The sequence below is a fragment of the Microtus pennsylvanicus genome, chromosome 6 (assembly GCF_037038515.1).
Source record: "Microtus pennsylvanicus isolate mMicPen1 chromosome 6, mMicPen1.hap1, whole genome shotgun sequence".
NCBI classification, from domain to species: domain Eukaryota; kingdom Metazoa; phylum Chordata; class Mammalia; order Rodentia; family Cricetidae; genus Microtus; species Microtus pennsylvanicus.
Window position 1 is genome coordinate 18536881 of NC_134584.1, and position 21146 is coordinate 18558026.

General features: G+C 34.5%; 1 protein-coding gene across 4 annotated transcripts in view; it reads right to left on the bottom strand.

Annotated features, from left to right (window-relative positions):
- Positions 1-1561: 1561 nt before the first annotated feature.
- The window catches only part of Cdh12 (cadherin 12), a 788260-nt gene continuing 768675 nt past the window's right edge, over positions 1562-21146 (bottom strand). For 3 of the 4 annotated variants that reach the window (XM_075975839.1, XM_075975838.1, XM_075975836.1), the window contains 5 exons: positions 15381-15517; positions 10731-10852; positions 8811-8928; positions 6656-6907; positions 1878-2522 (listed from right to left, as the gene is read on the bottom strand). In XM_075975839.1, the coding sequence (XP_075831954.1) occupies positions 2023-2522; positions 6656-6907; positions 8811-8928; positions 10731-10852; positions 15381-15517 (1129 nt within the window). In that variant the 3' untranslated portion in view covers positions 1878-2022. Of the gene's footprint in view, positions 1766-1877; positions 2523-6655; positions 6908-8810; positions 8929-10730; positions 10853-15380; positions 15518-21146 lie in introns of those variants that run through there. The other variant, XM_075975840.1, reaches the window with a different exon arrangement.

The window sequence follows — 21146 nt, forward strand, 5'->3', positions numbered from 1 at the left end:
AAAATACTAAAAGCAATGACAATCTTTAATAAGAATCCTGTCTTTATAGGATATGGTCTTGCATATTAACCTCCTTCGGGAGACAATCTTCATACATAGTGAAATAAGAAATAAGTCATATTAGGTGTTTTCTTCTCTAGTATGAAATGCAATTATAAGTTCTATAAAAACAGTTGCTTTTCTCAGATGTGATCCTGAAATTATTTGTTTCTTTGTTACATGAAAACGGAAACAACAGTGGAATGGTTTGCTGACTCAGAATGTTAAATCCCATCACAAAAGGGGTAAGATGAGCCTGAAGAAGAAGGAAAGCACAGACACAATGGGCATATCCCTACACTATAAAAAATTTGAAAATATGCATTTGAGAATTGGCTAAAATTTATTTGTCCATCCTTTACATTTCTAAGACCCACAGTGTGCAATTTTATTTTCACAGCCTCACAAATGATAATGATATTCACAGATATTTTATAACATATCTTATGTATGCATATTTAAATAACCTTAATTATTCTCTGTGTATATCATAGGTAGAAGTGATCAGTTGTTACAAACACATTGTTAAGAATAGTTGTTACTTTATGTTCAGTTTTCATTTGCTGTATCACATGAAATTTCGAATAATGGATAACCTGTGTTCAATTGATTTGAGCCTTGTTTATTAATGTAGTCATAAATCCTACCATTTCTCAGAATTTGCATAAACTGTAGAAGTTCTATCAGAAGAATTATAAGGAGTAATTTACATTAGGATTTTTGTAGATGAGAAACTGAAAAAAAGTGACTCTGAGCCAATATAAATACTGAGTTGACAAAGTTCAAATCAACATCACTAGAGCAAGTGAATCAGCTGCCTGGCATTGAAGTTTTGCTCCCTTTGGGATTTAGTCATTGCTTTGATTTTAGAAGTCCCTGACTCTTATTTGTTCAGTAGTACCGATTAAAAGTTCGTACATGTTATAAATCACACTATTTGATATGCATTTTCTTGGAATCATTCATCAAAGTACCACTGAAGAAAATGCTAGGAATTTGAATGGAGACTTTTTCTCATGTTTAAATGAGCAATATATTTTTCTTTCAGAAATTTCAGGAGAATCACATCTGAAACTTTATCTTCGACTGGAAAATTAAAGGATTTGTTGATATTTTAAAACCAGTTTTCACATACCAATTTAGAATTAAGCAAACCAATGTTTATTTGAAGTTGGAATTTGAGCCCTGAGGCATCTTTTTACAAAGAGGGATCCTTATAATATCCTGTATATAATTTTAGTTTTTGGAAAAGTTAACAGCTTAATTAACATCTTTAACATGAAATAATGTTATGATTTAAGCATTGCTCTTAGAATTCATGACTTATATATGGAATTTCATGTCTCATTCATTCCAGTTTCTGAAAGAATAGGAAAAAACAAATAATTTTCAGTTTACAATTTTGAAAAGAAAACTTTTGCCTTCTAAAAAATGGGGTTTGGGAAGTATTCTTCTTTGTTCTTGAAAGGAATGAGAGTCAGCATGTCGCTATTGCTCCTTGACAGAGACACGCCTGGTTTGTTCCTCTTCATCTCAGACTCCTGCAAAGCCATCACAGCGGAATGTTGTGTACACCACGTTCAATGATAAGAGTTTCAATAGGCACTTTAGTGGAATTAAGAAAAATCTCACACTCTTCCACCGTGATGCCACATAGCTATCTTCATTCTAGGTTGTCATGCCAGTGAATTGTATTTAATAGACCTGAGCTCTGCTCAGAGTGTTCCTGAAATAACAAGACAAAACAAAGCAAGGACGCATTATAGGATTTATCTTGTGTCATCAGAATAACCCCAAATGACAAGACAGTAAATGGGACAAATTGCTAGAAACTGGATGATCAAAGGAATCTTGTCCTGGAGATTCTGGAAGTGTGTGTGTGTGTGTGTGTGTGTGTGTGTGTGTGTGTGTTAACATTTTTTCTTAATATTTTTGATAAAATTTTCTTCTCTAGATGTGTATTAACCAGCCTTTTTGTCTTCCCTAGGTCACATTATCAGGACTGTGACTCTCCTCTTCTCCAAACATGTCTGCCAAGACTTTAAAGCGGGGCCCCCAGTCTGTGAGATAGTCGTAGTCCTGGTCTGCTTCTGTGGTGAGAGAGTCTATGGAGCTGAGTGACTCTGCCACTGACCCATTTCCCTCATAAGCATAAGTGGCCAGGGAATCATATGGTGGGGCAGCTGGATCCGCATCGTTTTCCTGTAGCCTTTGGTGAATAAAATCCCTTATGTCTGTGTTGTCTTCCGCATGTGGTCTGTGACGAGGTAAACAGAGGGAGTCTGGTTTTATATCCCTGCGAATTTTATTCTCTTCAATCACCTTGGGATTTCTCAGAGCCCCAATGTCAAAAGCCTGGGTGTCTTCCTCACCACCTCCTTCATCATCATAATGGATGACATTGTCTCTTATGTCTTCCTTAGATGTCATCAAGGTGTCTTTCTTCCTCTGCCTTCTCAATGCTACATACAGCACAACTATAGCTAGAAGGACACACAAAAACCAATTTGGTAAGTGGAAGCACATATATCACTTACTCTCTATAAATGCAAAAGTAGATCAAGAATAGCTAAATTTCTTTAATGGCCTCATAATATGTTTATAGTTATAATAATATGATCAATAAGGTTATCATGCATATGTTTATGAATTTTCTAATGCCAACTTCACATTGAAATGCTAAATAGTAGAAAACTATAGAAAACCATTAATAATATCAAATATTTTTCTATTACATTTTAGTATTTTGGGCTCAGAGAAAATATTATGGCAATAAAAAATGGATATGTACTCACTCATAAGTGGATACTAGCCATAAAGAAAGGATATTGACCTATAGTTTATGATCGTAGAGAAGCTAAGTAACAAGTGAACACTAAGAGAAACATATAAAGATCCACCTGCAAAGTTGAAATAGACAAGATTACCTGACAAAATTGGGAATATAGTAGTGTAAGGGGTGAGGGACAAGGTGGAAGAGGCGGAGAGAAGGGGAGGGGTGAGGAGAACATGAGGGAAAGGGATAGTCAAGATGGAAGAAAGACAGAGATGAGAGCAAGAAAAGAGATATCTTGATTGAGGGAGCCATTATGTTGTTAGCAAGAAACCTGGCTTTAGAGAAATTCCCAGGAATCCACTAGTATGATTCCGGCTAAGACCCTAAGCAATAGAGGAAAGGGTGCCCAAACTGGCCTTGCCCTGTAGTCAGAGTGATGAATATCTTAAATATCACCATAGAACCTTCATCCCAACATCCAGTTGAAGAGTGAGAGGAATGAGAATATGAGCAAAGAAGTCAACAACATAATGTGTACACCCACTGAAACAGTCTACCTTAGCTAATAGGAGCTCATCAACTCCAGCTGGACTGAGAAGGAACAAACACAGCACAAAACTAGTTCCTCTGAATGTGTTTGACAGTTGAATGGCTGGGGCAGACTGAGGAGCCACTGGAGGGACACCAGAATTTATTCCTACTGCATGTATTGACTTTTTGGGAACCTATTTGCTTTGGGAGGGATATCTAGCTCAGCCAAGCTATAGTATGGAGGGCCTTGGATCTTCCCCAGTGCAATGTGCCTTACCCTCTCTGAAAAGAGGATAGGGGTGGTATGGGGGCTATGTGGAGGGAATGGGAGAAATGGAGGGAGTGGGAACTTGGATTGGTATGTATAATAAGAAAAAATAGTTTGTTTTTTAAAAAAAATTAAAAGTTTCTCTCCGTTTAATTTGATGTTAGCTGTCGGCTTGCTGTATATAGCTTTTATTATATTTAGGTATGACCCTTGTATCCCTAATCTCTCCAAGACTTTTAACATAAATGGATGTTGAATTTTGTCAAATGCGTTTTCAGCATCTAATGAAACAAGGGAGCACAGAACCACAATTCTTAGTTAAGGGAGCCACTTTAGGTTTGGCAAGAGACTTGACCCTAAAGTGGCTCCCAGGAACCCATGGTGATGTCCCCTGTTAGTCCCTTGGGCAGCTGAGGATAGGCAACCTGAAATGACCCTGTCCTATAGCAATACTGACAAATATCTTGCATACCACCATAGAACCTTCATCTGGTGATGGATGGAGATAGAGACAGAGACCCACACTGGAGCACTGGTCTGAGCTCCCAAGTTCCCAATGATGAGCGGAAGGAGGGAGAAGATGAGCAAGGAAGTCAGGACCACGAGGGGCGCACCCACCCACTGAAACAAGGGGGCTGATCTAGTGGGAGCTCACCAAGGCCAGCTGGACTGTGACTGAAAAATCATGGGATAAAACCGGACTCTCTGAACATGGCGATCAATGAGGGCTGATGAGAAGCCAAGGACATTGGCACGGGGTTTTGACCCTACTTCATGTTCTGGCTTTGTGGGAGCCTAGCCAGTCTGGTTGCTCACCTTCCTAGACATGGACGGAGTGGGGAGGACCTTGGACTTTCCACAGGGCAGGGAAACCTGACTGCTCTATGGACTGGAGAGGAAGGGGGAGAGGAGTTTGGGGGAGGGGGAGAAGGGGGGAGGAGGGGGAGGGAAAGGGGAGGCTGGGAGGAAGCGGATACTTTTTTTCCTTTTCTCAATAAAAAAAAATAAATGATAAAAATAAAATAATTTGGTGTACCTATTCATTGCAATTGTTATTTTATCTTTCTATTTCTAGTTTCCGAATACTCACCATTAAGTTAATGGTATTTATTATTCAAAACATAAGCAGGCACATAACGACAAGATGAAATAAGTGTTCATCTTTTGGACAACAGTCTCACGTCCTTCCAAAAGAATAACATTAGTATAAAGGCAAGTGTGTTTCTTTTTTTCATAGCAGAGATTAAATGAGAGCCTAGAAAATGTTCAATGGTAAGAGATGATGTGTTTATTCCCTCTCTCACCAAATTTAAAGTTGAGCATATTGGAAGGAAAGTGGAGCCTTAGATGTTGCTTCTTAAATAATCCATGAATGGTATTTAGGATTGTACAGTCTTCCCTTGGCATATAGAATATCCAATGCAAAGTCACTGATGCTGATATCCCAGGGGTTGGGCAATATACTGAAAACCTTGAAGAGCATTACTGTTTGTCAAAAGATTTAACAGTGCAAAGGTAGAGAGTCAGGCTCTATTTGATTTGGAGGAAAGCTATCTATAAGAAATACCAGGCATGTAGGTTTCTATAGTTTATCCTCACTCTTTGAAAGAGACTAAAACTGTGCAGTAAACAGTATGTGGCTGAATATTCAGGAATAAATGTATTTTAAAACAGAGTCTTATATAAGACAATGATAAAGTGATTATTTTTTATGAAGAAGAGGGTTAATAGTACCTAGACTAGTACAAGAGAACTATGGCTATTCAGGAGGAATTATGGGAGATAATTACACAGCAAGCACCATCGATATTGGTGAGGTAACAATTTGCTTGTTTACTTCATGAGGGAACATGAGCCAAAGGAGAATATTTACAATAATTTGAGCCTTGTTATGAAGATAAACAAGTACTTCCAGATTCAATTAGCTACATGTTTGCAAAGGAGAATGGGTACATTTGAGGAACATGGATAATTTCTATGTGAGAAATCTATTTGAATATACAGCTTGAAGTTTGGAACACTAGTAAAAACACATGCTAGACAAATGTCGTCTTGCATTATGAAGACATAATTGAATGCTTTGTTCATGTAACAAAGCTCTCCACACAGAATTAATACTTACATTGTTCAAATTGGTCTAGAAGTTACTATGCAACAATGAGTGTTGATTTTGGGAGTTTTCTCTATAAGGTATTACTCACTGCTTACCATTATTTCTATTCTAGAGAAAAAGCTATTGTCCTGTTTTTTAAAGAATTTTTAAATGATGACTATTGTGTAAGCTCAATTCCCAGTTTATATCCGTTTTCTTTGATTTTAAAGAGTGACCATAAAAAATATTAAGTTATTTTAGGATGGCAGTGTAAGGAGAATGTAAACATATTTAGGGTCCCTTTAATCTCTGCCTCTTTCATAGACCCTTTGCTTTCTTCTTTTCTTTGTTAGATGGAAATTACAAAGTATTACTCTTCTGGGATATTTTAAAACTACCACATTGTTTTTATTAGGCAGTGACAATTAATAGTTTTCAAAGTTAATAGAGAAATTGTTTTATTTTGTTTTTATAATAAAAATTTATTTAATGGAACTCATTGGAAGTACAATTTTGATAATTAAGGATTGTATTACAAAGCATGAGAATTTCTGTAGTCCTATTGTAACCATCTTTTAAGCTCAAGATTATTGGGAATAATTAGCAAGATTTTTATGAATGCCATATATTTTAGAAGGTTAAAAAATTTCAAACCCAGTTTACACACATAAATCTGAGAAATGTTTTTAAAATTGATAGTTATCACAGAGATTTTCTTGGTAGAAAAGAAGTAAAATTTTCAACATTAACATTCCTCATGACGTAAAGACATTGATGATGTTATATGGAAAATACCAAATGGAAAACATATTTAATAAAATTTGTTTCTAATAATTACTAATACTCTAACCAGCTCAGTAAACGTAATTAAATAGACATGATAATTTGATGTGGCATATAATACAGAGATAGAGAGAGATACAGAAAATCCGATTATATGGAAACTCACCTAAGAGTATAACAATGCATAGTAGTATTGCAATCAGAGCTCCAGTGCTCAGTCCTACAGGTAGGAAAATTGCTTCCACGTTACAGGACAGGATGGTCCCATCAGAGTCACATCTGCAAACACGAATCGTCATTGTGCTCGTGCTGCTCTGGACAGGGTAACTGCTGTCCTCTATTACAACCGGGAGGAAATACAACTCTTGCTGCCTGCGGCTGTATCCATTTCTCCGGGTTTCAATTCCAGCTGTGTTGTCTGCAAAACATAATATTTATGATAACGTAGTTTCTGTGAGTTTCATTTCACCTTTTAAATTGGTGTCTGCTAAGTAGAAGGAAAGTCTTCTTAAATCAGTAAAATGCATTCTTATTTAAATTATTGATTAGATTATTATTGAAACTGTTTAAATGTAATCATATGTAATTAAAACAATCCTCTGAGAAAGAAGAAACATTCATCTTGATGGTGTATGTATTAAATGTTCCATTGAGAAAGAAGAGCTTTATAAGGATATGTAAGAAGTTAGGTTCCCTCAGGTTTTTTTTCCTGATATCAAAATCAAATTCAGTGGAGGGAAACTTCTATGAATATTATTATTCTAAATACAAAATGTCAAATATTGAAAAGTACAATATTAATAATATCTTTTGAGATGTTAATAATATCTTTATTTCATTGTATCTTTAATGAAGCCAAAAATTATATTTCACTTTGACTAATACAAAGAAAATACCTAAATATATGATATCAAATGCATTTATTCTTATATAGAGAGTCCAGCATGAGAGCCAATGGAAGCGTTCTCGTTCAAATGATCACAGGCCCCATTTCTTTAGACATCAGTATTTTTAATGTACTGTTATCTAAGTACTGACATCTTATATATTGTAAAGTGTTATTAGCTTCATGATCAAAGAATGAGTATGCTAGCTTTAAATTCATATATTTGGTGTATTTTTTTATTCACAGCTATTTATCACATCACACCATAAGATAGAGCCAAACCATTCAAGTTCATTAGTGAGAAATATGGATATTCAGACTTTCTTCTCTCTATTCACCCACAACATATGGTTTTCTCCAGACATTCTTTCATTTGGTCAGTTGTCCCCATCATCATGATATCATATCATTTTACTTGTTTGAAAAACAAAATCTATTAGAACTTCAGTTTTCTCATCAAATATAATATCAGATATCTGATATTTACATGTTATATAGGTGCTTGGAATAGATTAATGCACAAAGTCACAGAAGTAAAACTTGAAACTTATTACAATTGATTCTGGCATAGAAATGACTTGGCTTACACCTTTTAACTTTATGATAGTAAGAAAGCGTCTCAAAACAAGGACTCTGTTTGTACTTGTAGCAAATACCTAATGCATTTTAAAGCTTTTCAAAATTTGATAGATAATGTTGTCCAGTGGGAGCCAGTGTGAATGTTCTGCTCACACATCAGGAAGTCTAGAGTGAGCTTTACACTAGATAAGTTATAATACATTATCTGCCGTTGGATGTTTTCCGTTTTTAGATTTAGATGGTTGAGAAACATTCCCACCATGAAATGAAGAGTACCCATCATCTAATACAACAAATGTTTCCGTTCTGGCTGTAATATTATCAGATTATAAGAGAAGTGTTGATAGTAGAATATACTTGTGGAAGTATAGTGGAAGATACGATTTCAGAAGCTGTATCTAAAATTATTTTAATAGACTCTTTTGAAGTATTGTATTAAAGGTTTTGTATGTGATCTCAATAGAGAAGTTCTGAGTTCTACATTAATTAGGAAAATACTCCCTGTGTGGCCCATGGGAAATCAAGCAGTGAGAATGAAATCCTGTTCATTCTAATTGAACTGTCTGATTCACAACCTCTGTACTATTTGTTGCTCAAATAAAAGAAATGAATACAGAATTAATTTGCATGGATAAGATATTTGCAAATTATTATATGACTTTATTCCAAATAAGGTAGCAATCAATTTCTCAGAAAAAATGCTTTATTTGTTTAAATCATTAAAAGCCCTCTATAAAGAAAGTAAGCTGTGTTATCTATGCGTTGTAAACTGTTTCTAGGAAAAGCAGTTGAATCATCCTCGTGTGCCCTTTGACAAAATTCCATTAGAGGTGAGTCTGTAAGTGGTTATACTTACTTCTGAAGTCATGAACTGTAAAATTTGGTTTGATGGCAGCCTCTGGTGGTAATCTAAAGGAGAATTGCTGCCCAGCAGGTGAAAGATCTCGGTCTGCAGCACTTACTGTCTGAATTATCTGAGACAAAGTTGAGATTAAACTTGAAGTCACTCATGAATTTCACAGGGAACTTTACACAACAGTCTAATAACTTTATTTAATAAAGAACGTAGATAGAGAGAAATGCCACTTTTTGAATCAATATCAGTGGTCAAATTACTTACACATACCTTTTGTGAGCATTTCCCCAAGGTTTTGCAGATAATAATGGCAGCTACAATCAGAGGACACATCCTAATTATAAATCAATATCTGTGTAACGAAAAAGTATTGAAAATTTCCCAAAAAACAAACAAAGAAAAAAGATCCTTTGTTGCCTGTTAAATTAAGTGATATATATGTGTTTCAGACTAAATAAGAAATTCTACTAGAAAAAATGCATCTGATTATATCAGTGTTCCTGTAAGAGCAAAATTGAAGAGCAAGTACATTGTGAGTGCTGATTTATTAAAAAAAAACTATAAAAAGAGAGACAAATTAAAGAATTCATGCCTGTTTGTGTTGCTATGTTACTCTACCCATCCTCCATTGCTTAGGATTAAATAATACGTATTTCTATGTTACTTGGACAAGGAAACATTCACATCTCTGTTTCAAAGTGTCTCCCAAGTTGTAAGTCATTGTTAAATCTAAATCATTCAGCATTGATCTCTTAAAATTTAAACTAAAAGTAACTTCAGTTTACCCTGGAAAAATGCAATTAGTTGATTCACAAATGAGAAGGAATACCAAATAAGATATCTAAAAGCCATATACTACAGAAAATATTTGGAAGTATGTTAGAGACAGGACAGAGAATATGGAAAACTTTCAAGCATATGAATTAAACAATTTTCTACAGTAAGAGTTTGGATGTTCCACACAATGGTAAATGATAGAAAAATAAAAGGATAGATAGTAGAAAGTATCATGGTAGATTCTAATCTATAGATATGTAGATAATTAGATACAACCACAAAGCATATGTATATTCATATATATATATGTGTGTGTGTGTGTATGTATGTATGTATGTATTCTTATTAGACAATGATAGAGGATAGATAATCTATCCTTATATATAGTTCATTGACAAGCGACATAATAGATGGGTCCAAGTTCAACGTGCCCCAAACCTACATATTCTGAACTCTCAAAGAAGATTTCAGGGTCATCTCTTTTTAAAGGGGTTTTCTAATAAAAAGAAAAAAGGTATTTGTTAAAACAGAGCCTCTGGACACACAAGCTTATTTTTCATTACTTTTCCCACATGAAAGGAAAGGAAATTTAACTCATATAAATTTTATTTTTGCCAAAGTTCAAATCTTTAAGGTATAACAAACTCACATTTAATTTTGTAGAGGATAATTCCCAAAGGCATTAATTCAAAGAATTATAAGATTTTTAATTTTTTTTGAAATTTTTATTAGATGTAAAATAAACTTAATGTAGTGGGACATTCAAAAATTAAAAACAAACTAATATACACAATTTTAGTTTATGTATTCTAATGTTTCAAATAACCAAATTGACATTATTTATTAATAGAGAAATAGTACTTCATCATTTACTATTTCAGACTCTGAATCAAGAGGTGGTTATATTATCTTTGTTATATTCTGTACCCATAAAAAATTGAGGCTGCTACTTTGTTCTTTTATTAGCTTCACATACATCCATCTGCCATTAATTCATATGAGTCTATCATCATTCATATTTAAATTTAATAAAGACATATAATGCAGGAAAATAACTCATGTGTATTTTTGTCTGGACTTAAAACTTAAAGCATAAACATACAGGCCATTGTACACAGTTTGTGAAGAGTATTGAGAACATACCTGCCCTGGTTTGGCATTTTCACATACAGCTGTCTCATATGGCACAGATATTTCTGGCGGAAATTCATTGACATCTAGGACATTAATCAGTATGTTGACTTTGCTGGTCAATAATGGGTTACCTGTTGAATACATAAAAAGATAATATTAGTAAACATGAATACTGCTTCTCTGAAAGCCACATTTGTTCTTAACTATTTTTGATATAAAATGGAAAATAATCTTCAATTGTAGGAAATTGTAAGGTATCAACTGCAAAAAAAATGACCAATAAGAGAGTTATTGAGGAAAAACTAATGGAGAAGGAAGAAGACACAGTCACAGGTAGGAGTAACTGTGTCCTGCAGGAAGACACATTCACAGGTAGGAGTAACTGTGTACTGGACGAAGATACAGTCATAGGTAGGAGTAACTGTACTGGAAAAAGACACAGTCACAGGTAGCTGCAACTGTGTCCTGGAGGAAGACACATTCACAGGTAGGAGTAACTGTGTACAGGAGGAAGACACAGTCACAGGTAGGAGTAACTGTGTACAGGAGGAAGACACACTCACAGGTAGCAGTAACTGTGTACAGGAGGAAGACACAGTCACAGGTAGGAGTAACTGTGTACAGGAGGAAGACACAGTCACAGGTAGCAGTAACTGTGTACAGGAGGAAGACACAGTCACAGGTAGCAGTAACTGTGTACAGGAGGAAGACACAGTCACAGGTAGCAGTAACTGTGTACAGGAGGAAGACACAGTCACAGGTAGGAGTAACTGTGTACAGGAGGAAGACACAGTCACAGGTAGGAGTAACTGTGTACAGGAGGAAGACACAGTCACAGGTAGGAGTAACTGTGTAGTGGAGGAAGACACAGTCACAGGTAGCAGTAACTGTGTAGTGGTAGTGAAGAACCACTTTTCGCCTAGTGTGATTTATTTATCTTTTTAAAGTTAATTCACTGATCTTACCTTATCCAATAATGATACTTATTTTATTAAGCAAAATACAATATTCTGTGTTGCACACAAATAGTCAAAAGTTTTAATATCTGGAATATTTATGATATATACATAAATATCTCAAACTCATCTTCTATTGGAGTATAGATTTAAGTAAAATAGAATTAAGGGGTTGATTATAGAAAGACAGAAATTATCCTTAAATTATTCTTGAACTAAGAAAAAATAAATTTTTGATTAAAACTCATTTATTCCTTTATGACCTCCCCGCCAATGTCTTTGGAGCAAGGATTCACTGCCTAATGTGAATTACATATTTTATCCCCTGCCAATGTTCATACTTGGTTTCATATCATGTGTTGAAGAATAAGACTGAAAATTATTTATTAAAGGATAAAAGCACAAAATACATAATATTTTTAAAGCTACTTTAGAAATAGTTGCTTAATTAGTGTAAATGTACTTAAAAAATTTAGTAAATAGGTAAAACTGTGTTTCATTTTCTAAGGAAACTAGAAATCAACAATAATTATAAAACAGTGACCCCTTCATTGTATTTGTATATGTATTGTATGATTATGTGTATTGTATGTGTATTGATGATCCAAAACATATTGCACAGGTGAGTTCAGACTCACAGCATATGAAATATAGTCATTATTATAAGTTTCTTTTTTATATAAAACTCTGAAGATTGGTGGTATGGATTTCTCTAAAACTTACAAATGGAAATAATAAGGACAAAGTTTTAAATAAAGGTTTCTGGAACATTGTAAATTATTTTACATAAATATAACAATATTTTGACTATAAAACCATGTAGTGAACTAATCCATAAAATCAAACACTAATAAAATTCATGAAAAGCAACACACTGGTTCAATTCTACACTAACTGCTATGAGGTGCAGAATCCAGTCTCTACATTATCTGAGATGCAGACCTCACGTTCAAAGTACAAGATTCACGCTTTATTTCATTAAGTCTCTGTGGAGTTGAGCTGTCTTTGACAGGCAGCGAAATTTCTCAACTGCATTTATGAAGAAATTACTTTAGTAATCTATAAAAATGATTTAAATGTATTAGTATAGTGATATTTTATTATGTTTTAATTAATAAAACTTTCCTAAACACAAGAAAAGGAAAACAGCCAAATCACTAGAGAAGTCTTACCTCTACCACAGCTGGGTGATTGCAGACTAAGCAGACTAAGTCTCTCTTCTCTCATTCTATAGTCCCTCTAGTGCAGGATTATAGGCACCATCACCTATATTTGCTTCTGCATTGATTTTGTGTAGGCCAGGGTAGCCTTGAACTTAGAGATTTATCCACCTTGTACCCTGAATCCAGAGATTAAAGGTGTGTGCTACCACTGCCTGACCACTAGTGGCTTAGCTTTGCTCTTCTGATCTTTAGGCAAGCTTTATTTATTAAAACATAAAGAAAATATTACTATATACTGGACCAATTTTAATCCACCACAAATTTATCACAAATTGGTAAATTGCTATTGTTTGATTGCTTGAAATTTAAATTACCACCCATTTCCATAAGTAAATTGTTGAAAATATTAACATTATCTTGTTAATAGTCTTTCTCCAAAGGACTTTTTTATTTTTCACATTTTAAGTAAGACAAATCTTTGTTGTGTGTAATTATTCTGTTCACTGTAGGATATCTAGATTTTCCAAAATTAAATGTCACAAAACATCATTGTAGATATCAGAAAACGAATGTTCAATTATGGAAAAAGGAAAACAATAACAACAATTTTACAGGGTTGAAGTTAGTAATAGATTCACTGACTTCTAGCATATTTTATTCTATCATGTATGTTTAATTTATTTTATGGTATTATAATACTATAAAAACCTCATTTTTAATTCTTAAGTGCCAACTACAGAAGTAACACATTTCTTTAACGACTAGTGTTATAAAATAAATATGAAATAATTTGTCAGAGTATGTAATTTATATCCCAAAACAGATTTCCTTAATTTAAAGATATAATTTATTTTATTTTGTTGAAAATAAAGTGACCTATTTACTGCGTCATCATAACCATATTTGGGACAACTATGACAAAATTTCTTTATATCTAGTATATCATGAAGATTTTGATAAAAATACTAGATAGTAAAACCACATAGAGTTTACATAGTATTGGAAGTATTTCAAAAAATATAAATTGTGAATTTATCCTGGAACAAATTATGGAATCAAAAAAATCTTTAAAAATAATACAGAAGTGATATTTTATAACTAAAAGATAATTTAGAATTCATATAAAGTTACAGTTTTCATGCTAGTCTTCTTAATGTTAAATGGTACCATCAATAGCAAGCAGCGAATACATTAGTTTAATCAATATTTCTCTTTATGTAGAATATTAATGATCCTTATAGAGTTTATTAAACTCTAAAATCTATAGATGAGGTCCAACGTTACTGTTGAGTTATATATGAGACCAAACAGGAATTTAGATCTGTGCTGAAGAGAATTCACCGTGATGACAAGCACTGTCAACCCCGCCAGAGGACCTGAGCTTAACTTCCTGGAAGCTTTCAATATTCTATAACCCTATTTTGAATGCTGAACCCATCTTCTGGCTTCCTTTTATACCAGGCATGCAGAAGTGACCTGAATACACACAGAGACAAAGAACTAAAGACATACCTCTGGCTTCCTGAAAATTTTGAACACATGTAAACTTACTCTGCCATGCACATGTACACACAAACATACACACACTCCTACACATATGTAAAACATTTAAAAATATAAACACAGCTCTTCCATAGTTACACCCAGACTGATTTGAAACTGAGCAACGCTCCCAGAACAGAATAAATGTTTGTAGTACTTTTTTTATTTGAAATGTAAAATTAATAACTAAAGTATTATAAATTTCTGCCAGGTGCTCAAAGTAATATAAGGAGGGAAAAAATATTCCAAAGGGAATTGTCAAAACTCTCAAAAGACCAGAGCAGAAGGAAGGAGACCAGGTGTTTCTCATAAAGACACTCTTGCCGATAGCTCAATATTAAATATTCTCCCTTTGTAATTGAGATGGATGTGAAACATCTTTGAGTGCATTATCAAACAAATAAGTTCTGCTTTCCCTCTAAGTCGGGAAAATTGTCTCCTGTGCCACAAGCAAGCACAAGGAACTTGAAACAATCTGTGTATTCTAAGGAAGGGTCTCAAAAAGTCTACTTAAAGCTTTAGTATAATCCACACTTATCTTAATATATGTTCTCTTGAATTAGAAGGGAAAGAGAAAAGGATAGTTTTTCAAGTTCTTTCCTCAGAATTCAGAAAATATTTCACAGTAAGTGACTTCATATGCTTATTTTCTTATTTTTAAACTTATACAACTCTGAATAACATAGATACAAAGAGTATCTGTAGAAGAGAAGTTGATACTTGTGCAAACTCTGGAAAGTGATGAATGGAAAAGGCTGAGGGTACACAATGAGAATCACTTCTAGGTAATCCTGCAATCTTGCAAACAGGGCTCTCTGGCAGCTGTCACAATGTCTCTGGACTTATGCTATGAGGCATAGGAACAGGTTTCTGAGTTTCCCCGGGAGACTTCTCAGCTGTCAGTCCTAAAATAAAAAAGACCTCAGCAGGGACTCATTTAAGAGTGTTAAATCCACAGAATTTCAGTTTAACGTTGATTCTGCCCACGCCATACTTACTAACTTTACTTGCAATTATGGAGAAATTATACTGCGACGTGCTCTCTCTGTCCAGTAATTCATTCGTGGCGATGGTTCCTTCCGTTCCATCTATTGTGAAGTAGCTGTCCCCATCACTCTTCCAATCTATAAAGTACCTGCACGTTAAAAGAGTAGATGCAAATGTGCAAGGATTACACATGAATCATAATGGCAGTGGGGCTGACTTGACACAGTTACTTACTTTCCACCCTGTAGCTATTACCCACCATGCAATAAAGAAGACTGTAAGTGGCAACTTCTTTATTGTAAAGTGGGTATGCTCAAGGGGAAACTGGAAATAATGAAAGATTTAGTACTCTTGCTGTTTGTATTATTTTAGGGCCTTGACACTTTGAAAGCTCAGCAGAGACTAAATTTCGAAAGCTGACCGTGGTTTTCCTTAACCTGCTGAATATTAAAACTCTCGCAAGGAGTAAAGGAATTCCTCAGCGATAGCAGTGGGAAAAGTGAGGGTTGGAGAGAGATGTCTGCAAACTGTTAAAGCTGTAGGCCGAACAGACACAGTCTTTGTGTTTCCTTGAGAGGGAAAAAACTAACAGTACAGGAAGCAGATGAAAATAAACACAAAGTTTAAAGACTCAAGAAAATTATTTCTCCTTAACCACTTATGACTTCTTAACTTTTAAGTTTTTGAACATCCTTAGTCAGATAATACTGTTTTCTCTGCAATACCTAGGGAAAAGAATCCAAGAATATGAATAATAAAACAGAAATTAGATTTTCTTAACATTCAGATAATGAGATACACGTGGGATGATAGGGATATTTTTGTTCATAATATCAAAACAATTTTTTTAGAGTATTGGATTAAAATTCTAGAGCCTTGAACTTGCTAGAAAAATGCTTTGGCACTGAGCTACACACAGAGAAAGACCAAGCATTATAAAAGGTAAAAGCTAAGACTGTTTTTCATGACTGTAATCATTAAATAATTCATCTTCATAATTATTCAAATTGAGCATTATAATATATATATATGGCATATGAAGAAAGCAAAGCTCAGAATCTGAAAAAATTGCTTGTGTTTATGGACCAATTTAACAGTATTTGCCACATATCCATCACTAATTTATATGTACAACTTGAGATAAAATGCTGTATTGGAAAGCTAGTCTGCTAAAATGGAGGTATAATGTGCTGCATACTGCCTAGGTATTTCATGTCATATGAAACCCATAGAAGTTATTAAACAGCCGGGCGATGATGGCACACTCCTTTAATCCCAGCACTCAGGAGGCAGAAGCAGGTGGATCTCTGTGAGTTCGAGACCAGCCTGGTCTACAAGAGCTAGTTCCAGGACAGGCTCCATAGCTAAAGGGAAACCCTGTCTCGAAAAAACAAACAAACAAACAAAAAAACAAAAAAAAAGAAGTTATTAAACAGAGAGGTCAGTGCAAATGATAGTTTACGCTTGACCAAGTGAACATTTCCAAGCCACAAATGAGCAATTATTTTAATCATGAAAATTTAGTGATGAATTGTGCACTGTATAACGGGTTATTATTTTGAGAAATGTTATGTGAAACTCATGTGATTTCAGCCATTGCACTGAGAGATCAAAAAACAATGCAGTTGGCCTTTACAAAAGAGCTGTATGAGCTTGACATGCCAATATCTTTTAGAAACTAATCCAGCAACAAGTTGTTATTGTTATTGCAAGGTATGACCCATGCTGTTGATCTAACTTTGATATCTCAGATATCTCTGAATAACATAGATACAATAGATCTGTGATTTTAGAAAGCATTGAAGTCTCACAATTTCAGTGGAATAACTTTTTCTATAGGAACACTGTTCCCAACACAAAAGCAGTTATGGTGCATTTAAAAGTTAAGGAACTTTGAAAATTTTATTTTTCTTTTTTCTATTGCAAGCCTTTTTCTAAACAAGAAATGTTTTATCACATTATTCTTTTTCTTGGCACCTCTATTCAACTAAACATATACCTAACTCAAAAAGAAAGTTGCAGCTTGTTAACCTCGTTAATATTTTAGGAGGCACCATTGATGCGGATTGTGTTCTCTGCTTAATGAACAAGTGTCTAACTACATACTAAACACCATTCAAGAGGGAACTGCATAAAATGAAGTATAACGCTCACCCCCGATGGTGTGAAAAGACATTTATCTCTAGATGATCTCACCATCTGATAGATGATCAGAAAAGGCCTTGCAATAGTGTCAAGAAAAAAATGCCTCATATAAAATCTAATGGTTGAAAAAAAAATCTCCCAGCATCTGATGATTGGAAGGTACTAGAAGGCTGTATAGAAATGGTTCAGGGAAAGACTAGCAATCACAGACAAGAGAGAAAGAGCCAATTTCAGCTGCATTAGCTGTAGAAACCCTAGGAAGGAGCTATAGAAAAGCTGTGCTCTTAGTTATTATCATAGAAAGAAGACAGAGGGGCACAATACCAGAAGTGATTCCATTCCTGGATGTATTTTCATATTATAATAAGGCGCTGAGTCTATATGTGGTAAATGACACATTATTAAGGGGAATACTAAAGCACCGATTAAACATCAATTGCTTTGAAAGCCATGCATTGGAACATTCAAACAAGACAGCATTGTTAAGTAAGCTTGTTTTGCCTTGCAGAATCTTCCAAAAGACAGAGTAACCTAGGCGGCAAAACTGGATTTGATTCATGAAACTTTAAGAAGTGGTTAACATATGATAGAGTGGGCTGCTAAATGAGTCAAGATTCAAACACTCACTAGGTAGTTAGTATTTTTTAAAGATACAGAAAGCAATAGTGTGTGGGCAGGAGGGGAAAAAATGAAGAATTAAGTCTGTATTCATTATCAGGATTTTTCAAAAAATCATATAGAATCAGGATAGTATGAAAGAATAAAGTGGTGCTTTACCTGAAGAATATTTAAGACATTATTTTTACCATGTTTAAACATTATTAGTTACTAGGTTAATCCTTATTCCATGAGATGTATGTACAAGGACCAATACTCCATTTTCTCTTAAAATACTTTTAAATTGCAATAAAGTTGTACAAATATTACAATAAAGGCCATATTTCCCAAGTTAACACTTTCATATTTCCTTCAGAACTAAAATATATCTGTGTATACTGATATTTATAACTCACTTATGAGAACATTTTACAGAAGCCATGGCTTTTAAGCCCAAAATGCTTAAATATATTGTTCCAAAAGCAAAGACAATGGGTTTGTTCCAATATTGTAATTATAGTGACATGTTCATGTCTATGCAGAAGCACATCTGTGTGCAAGCATGTGTGTGTGTGTGTGTCTGTGTGTGTATGCAAGCATGTGTGTGCATGTGTGCGTGTGTGTTTGTGTGTGAAACATGGCTACTGTTCTACCACAGAAGCTTTCCAAATATTTTGAGACAGGCTCTCTCATTAACCTCGAAGTTGCCAATTAGGGTTGATTGTCTGAGCAGTGAACAGCTATTTCTTCCTACGCTGCCAGGGTTTATAATTGCTTGGCACCAGACCTTGTTTTTTTTATTATTTTTGTTAACCTGAACTATTGAGATTATTCTCAGGTCTTTGAGATTGCAAGCCAAATAAATACTTTGCTGACGACCTTGCCTCTGATGTCCTCATTTCCTTTTTTAATCTCTGATCCAATGCTTTTGTTTACATTGAATATTTTTAAATGCTATATGAATTTGTTTAATATGATTTTTACTTTTTAATCTACATTATCTTTTAATAGCTACTTTGAATTTTACCATGTGCATACATCTGATTTGAATTCATACTAATTTAGATCCAGAAAGTTATAAAATTTTTACTTTAATTTGTTTATGCATTATGACATATTTTGTAATTATTCACATATATTTTTATATATTATATTAATACATCTCACAAGTAGAGCTAAGCTTTATTGTAGTCATTTGCTCTTATAATTTATGTTTATTAAAGCTAAGGAAGGTATTTGGGGACCAACTATTTAGCTGTCTATTTTTATGGGTTATTTTACCCTGGGTACCTCCTCTCAGCCTGTCTTAGGTAGGGGCTAAAGGAGATTCCTGTCTTCCTATTTTCTCTTGTGAGTCAAGAATTGTTGCCATGAACTGGAAGAGCCAGCTGGGGAGAAATACAACATATAGGAGGAGATGGATGAGCAAATAAGAAACAGATAATTTAGTCCCAAACAGCAGAGATTTAGCTTCTGTTATTTGTAGTAGGAGGCAATAAGGAATGTTGCTACTGTGAAATCCCCAGTGTGGTATTGTGAACCTGCATGTGATTGCTGCCTAGGAAAAAGCTATGTGTCCTTACCACAGACAAGTCTATGGTAGGCGTTTATGTCATGGTACATGATAGATATTCATGAATGTGTTGTGTACATAGATCTGAGGTCTAACAACATAATCTGTTAGTGGACTCAAGGACTGTTAATTGTAACACAATAACACTAAGGGTACAGGAGTGGAACCTATATTTTTCCAGCAACCAACAGCTCTCTTATTGGATTTAACTTCTGCTCAACAAGAAGAAAATCACACCAGTACCTGTTGAAAAAAGTTTCTGTCCCACCAGGTCCCACAGCAGTTCAGTCCCAAAGAAACACACAAAGGTCTACCTTAATTATAAACTGGTTGGCCTAATAGCTCAGGCTTCTTATTAATTAATTTTTACATCTTACATTAACCCATTATTCTTGTCTGTGTTAGCCACGTGGCTTGGTACATTTGTCAGCGAGGGAGTCTCATCTTGCTTTCTCTGTGGCTGGGTGATAATGGTTGACTGACCTTTCCTCTTCCCAGAATTATTCTGTTCTCGATGTCCTGCCTCTAACCCTGCCTTGTAACCCCAACTATACTACCTGCCTGGCTACTGACCAATTAGCGTTTTATTAAAAATAATACAAGTGAGAGGATAAAAGACCATTGTCCCACAGCAGGTACCAGAAACCTAAACGACTACCAGGGCTGGTAAAGTCATTAACTATGTGTGAGAGCATTCCAACATCACTATACTAAGCCATCACAACCATTAACTACACTCTAAATATTATACCCACAGGTAAGTATAGGCCTTATACTGAATCAAGAAAATTTCTCCTTGAAAAAGACAAAGAACATTACAGAAAGCAGAAACCAATTGAAATATAGAGTTGTGGAGCCTGGTCATAATACATATATCCACAAACCAGTTCCAAAATGTAAGTTTCGGTGAACAATGTGAAAGAAGCAACAGAATGATTATAAGAACCAGACAATAAAGAAGTTTGTGGTGATATTGTTGGAAGTTACACCTATAATGTCTCTTCCTAAGCATGAGCTCAACATGGAAAACAACAATAGACATGCTAAAGCAGGAGAAAGAGAGTTCAGGAGGTCTCAGTCATACACACACAAAAAAAAATGATAGACACATAAGGAATACACAGAGAGGAAGAAATAATCTTTCAGAAGAAAGAGCACAGCACTTTGTGTTCAATAACAAATATTCAGCCCTGAAAACAAATAAAAAATTTTGTACAAGTTAATCAGTATATGTTTAGAAAAATATATATATATATATATGCATGTTGCAACAACTCATGAAAAAGAAGCCACGAATTTAGAAGAGACCGAGAAAAGGTATGTGGGAGGTTGGAAATGAAAGGTAGGACTTGGTAATTATATTATAACCTCAAAAATAAAACAAAAAAGGAATTAAAAAGTTTTAATTGCATTTCTGTTATAAGCTCTTTATATGTTGTATTCTCATGGAAAATTTTCCAGA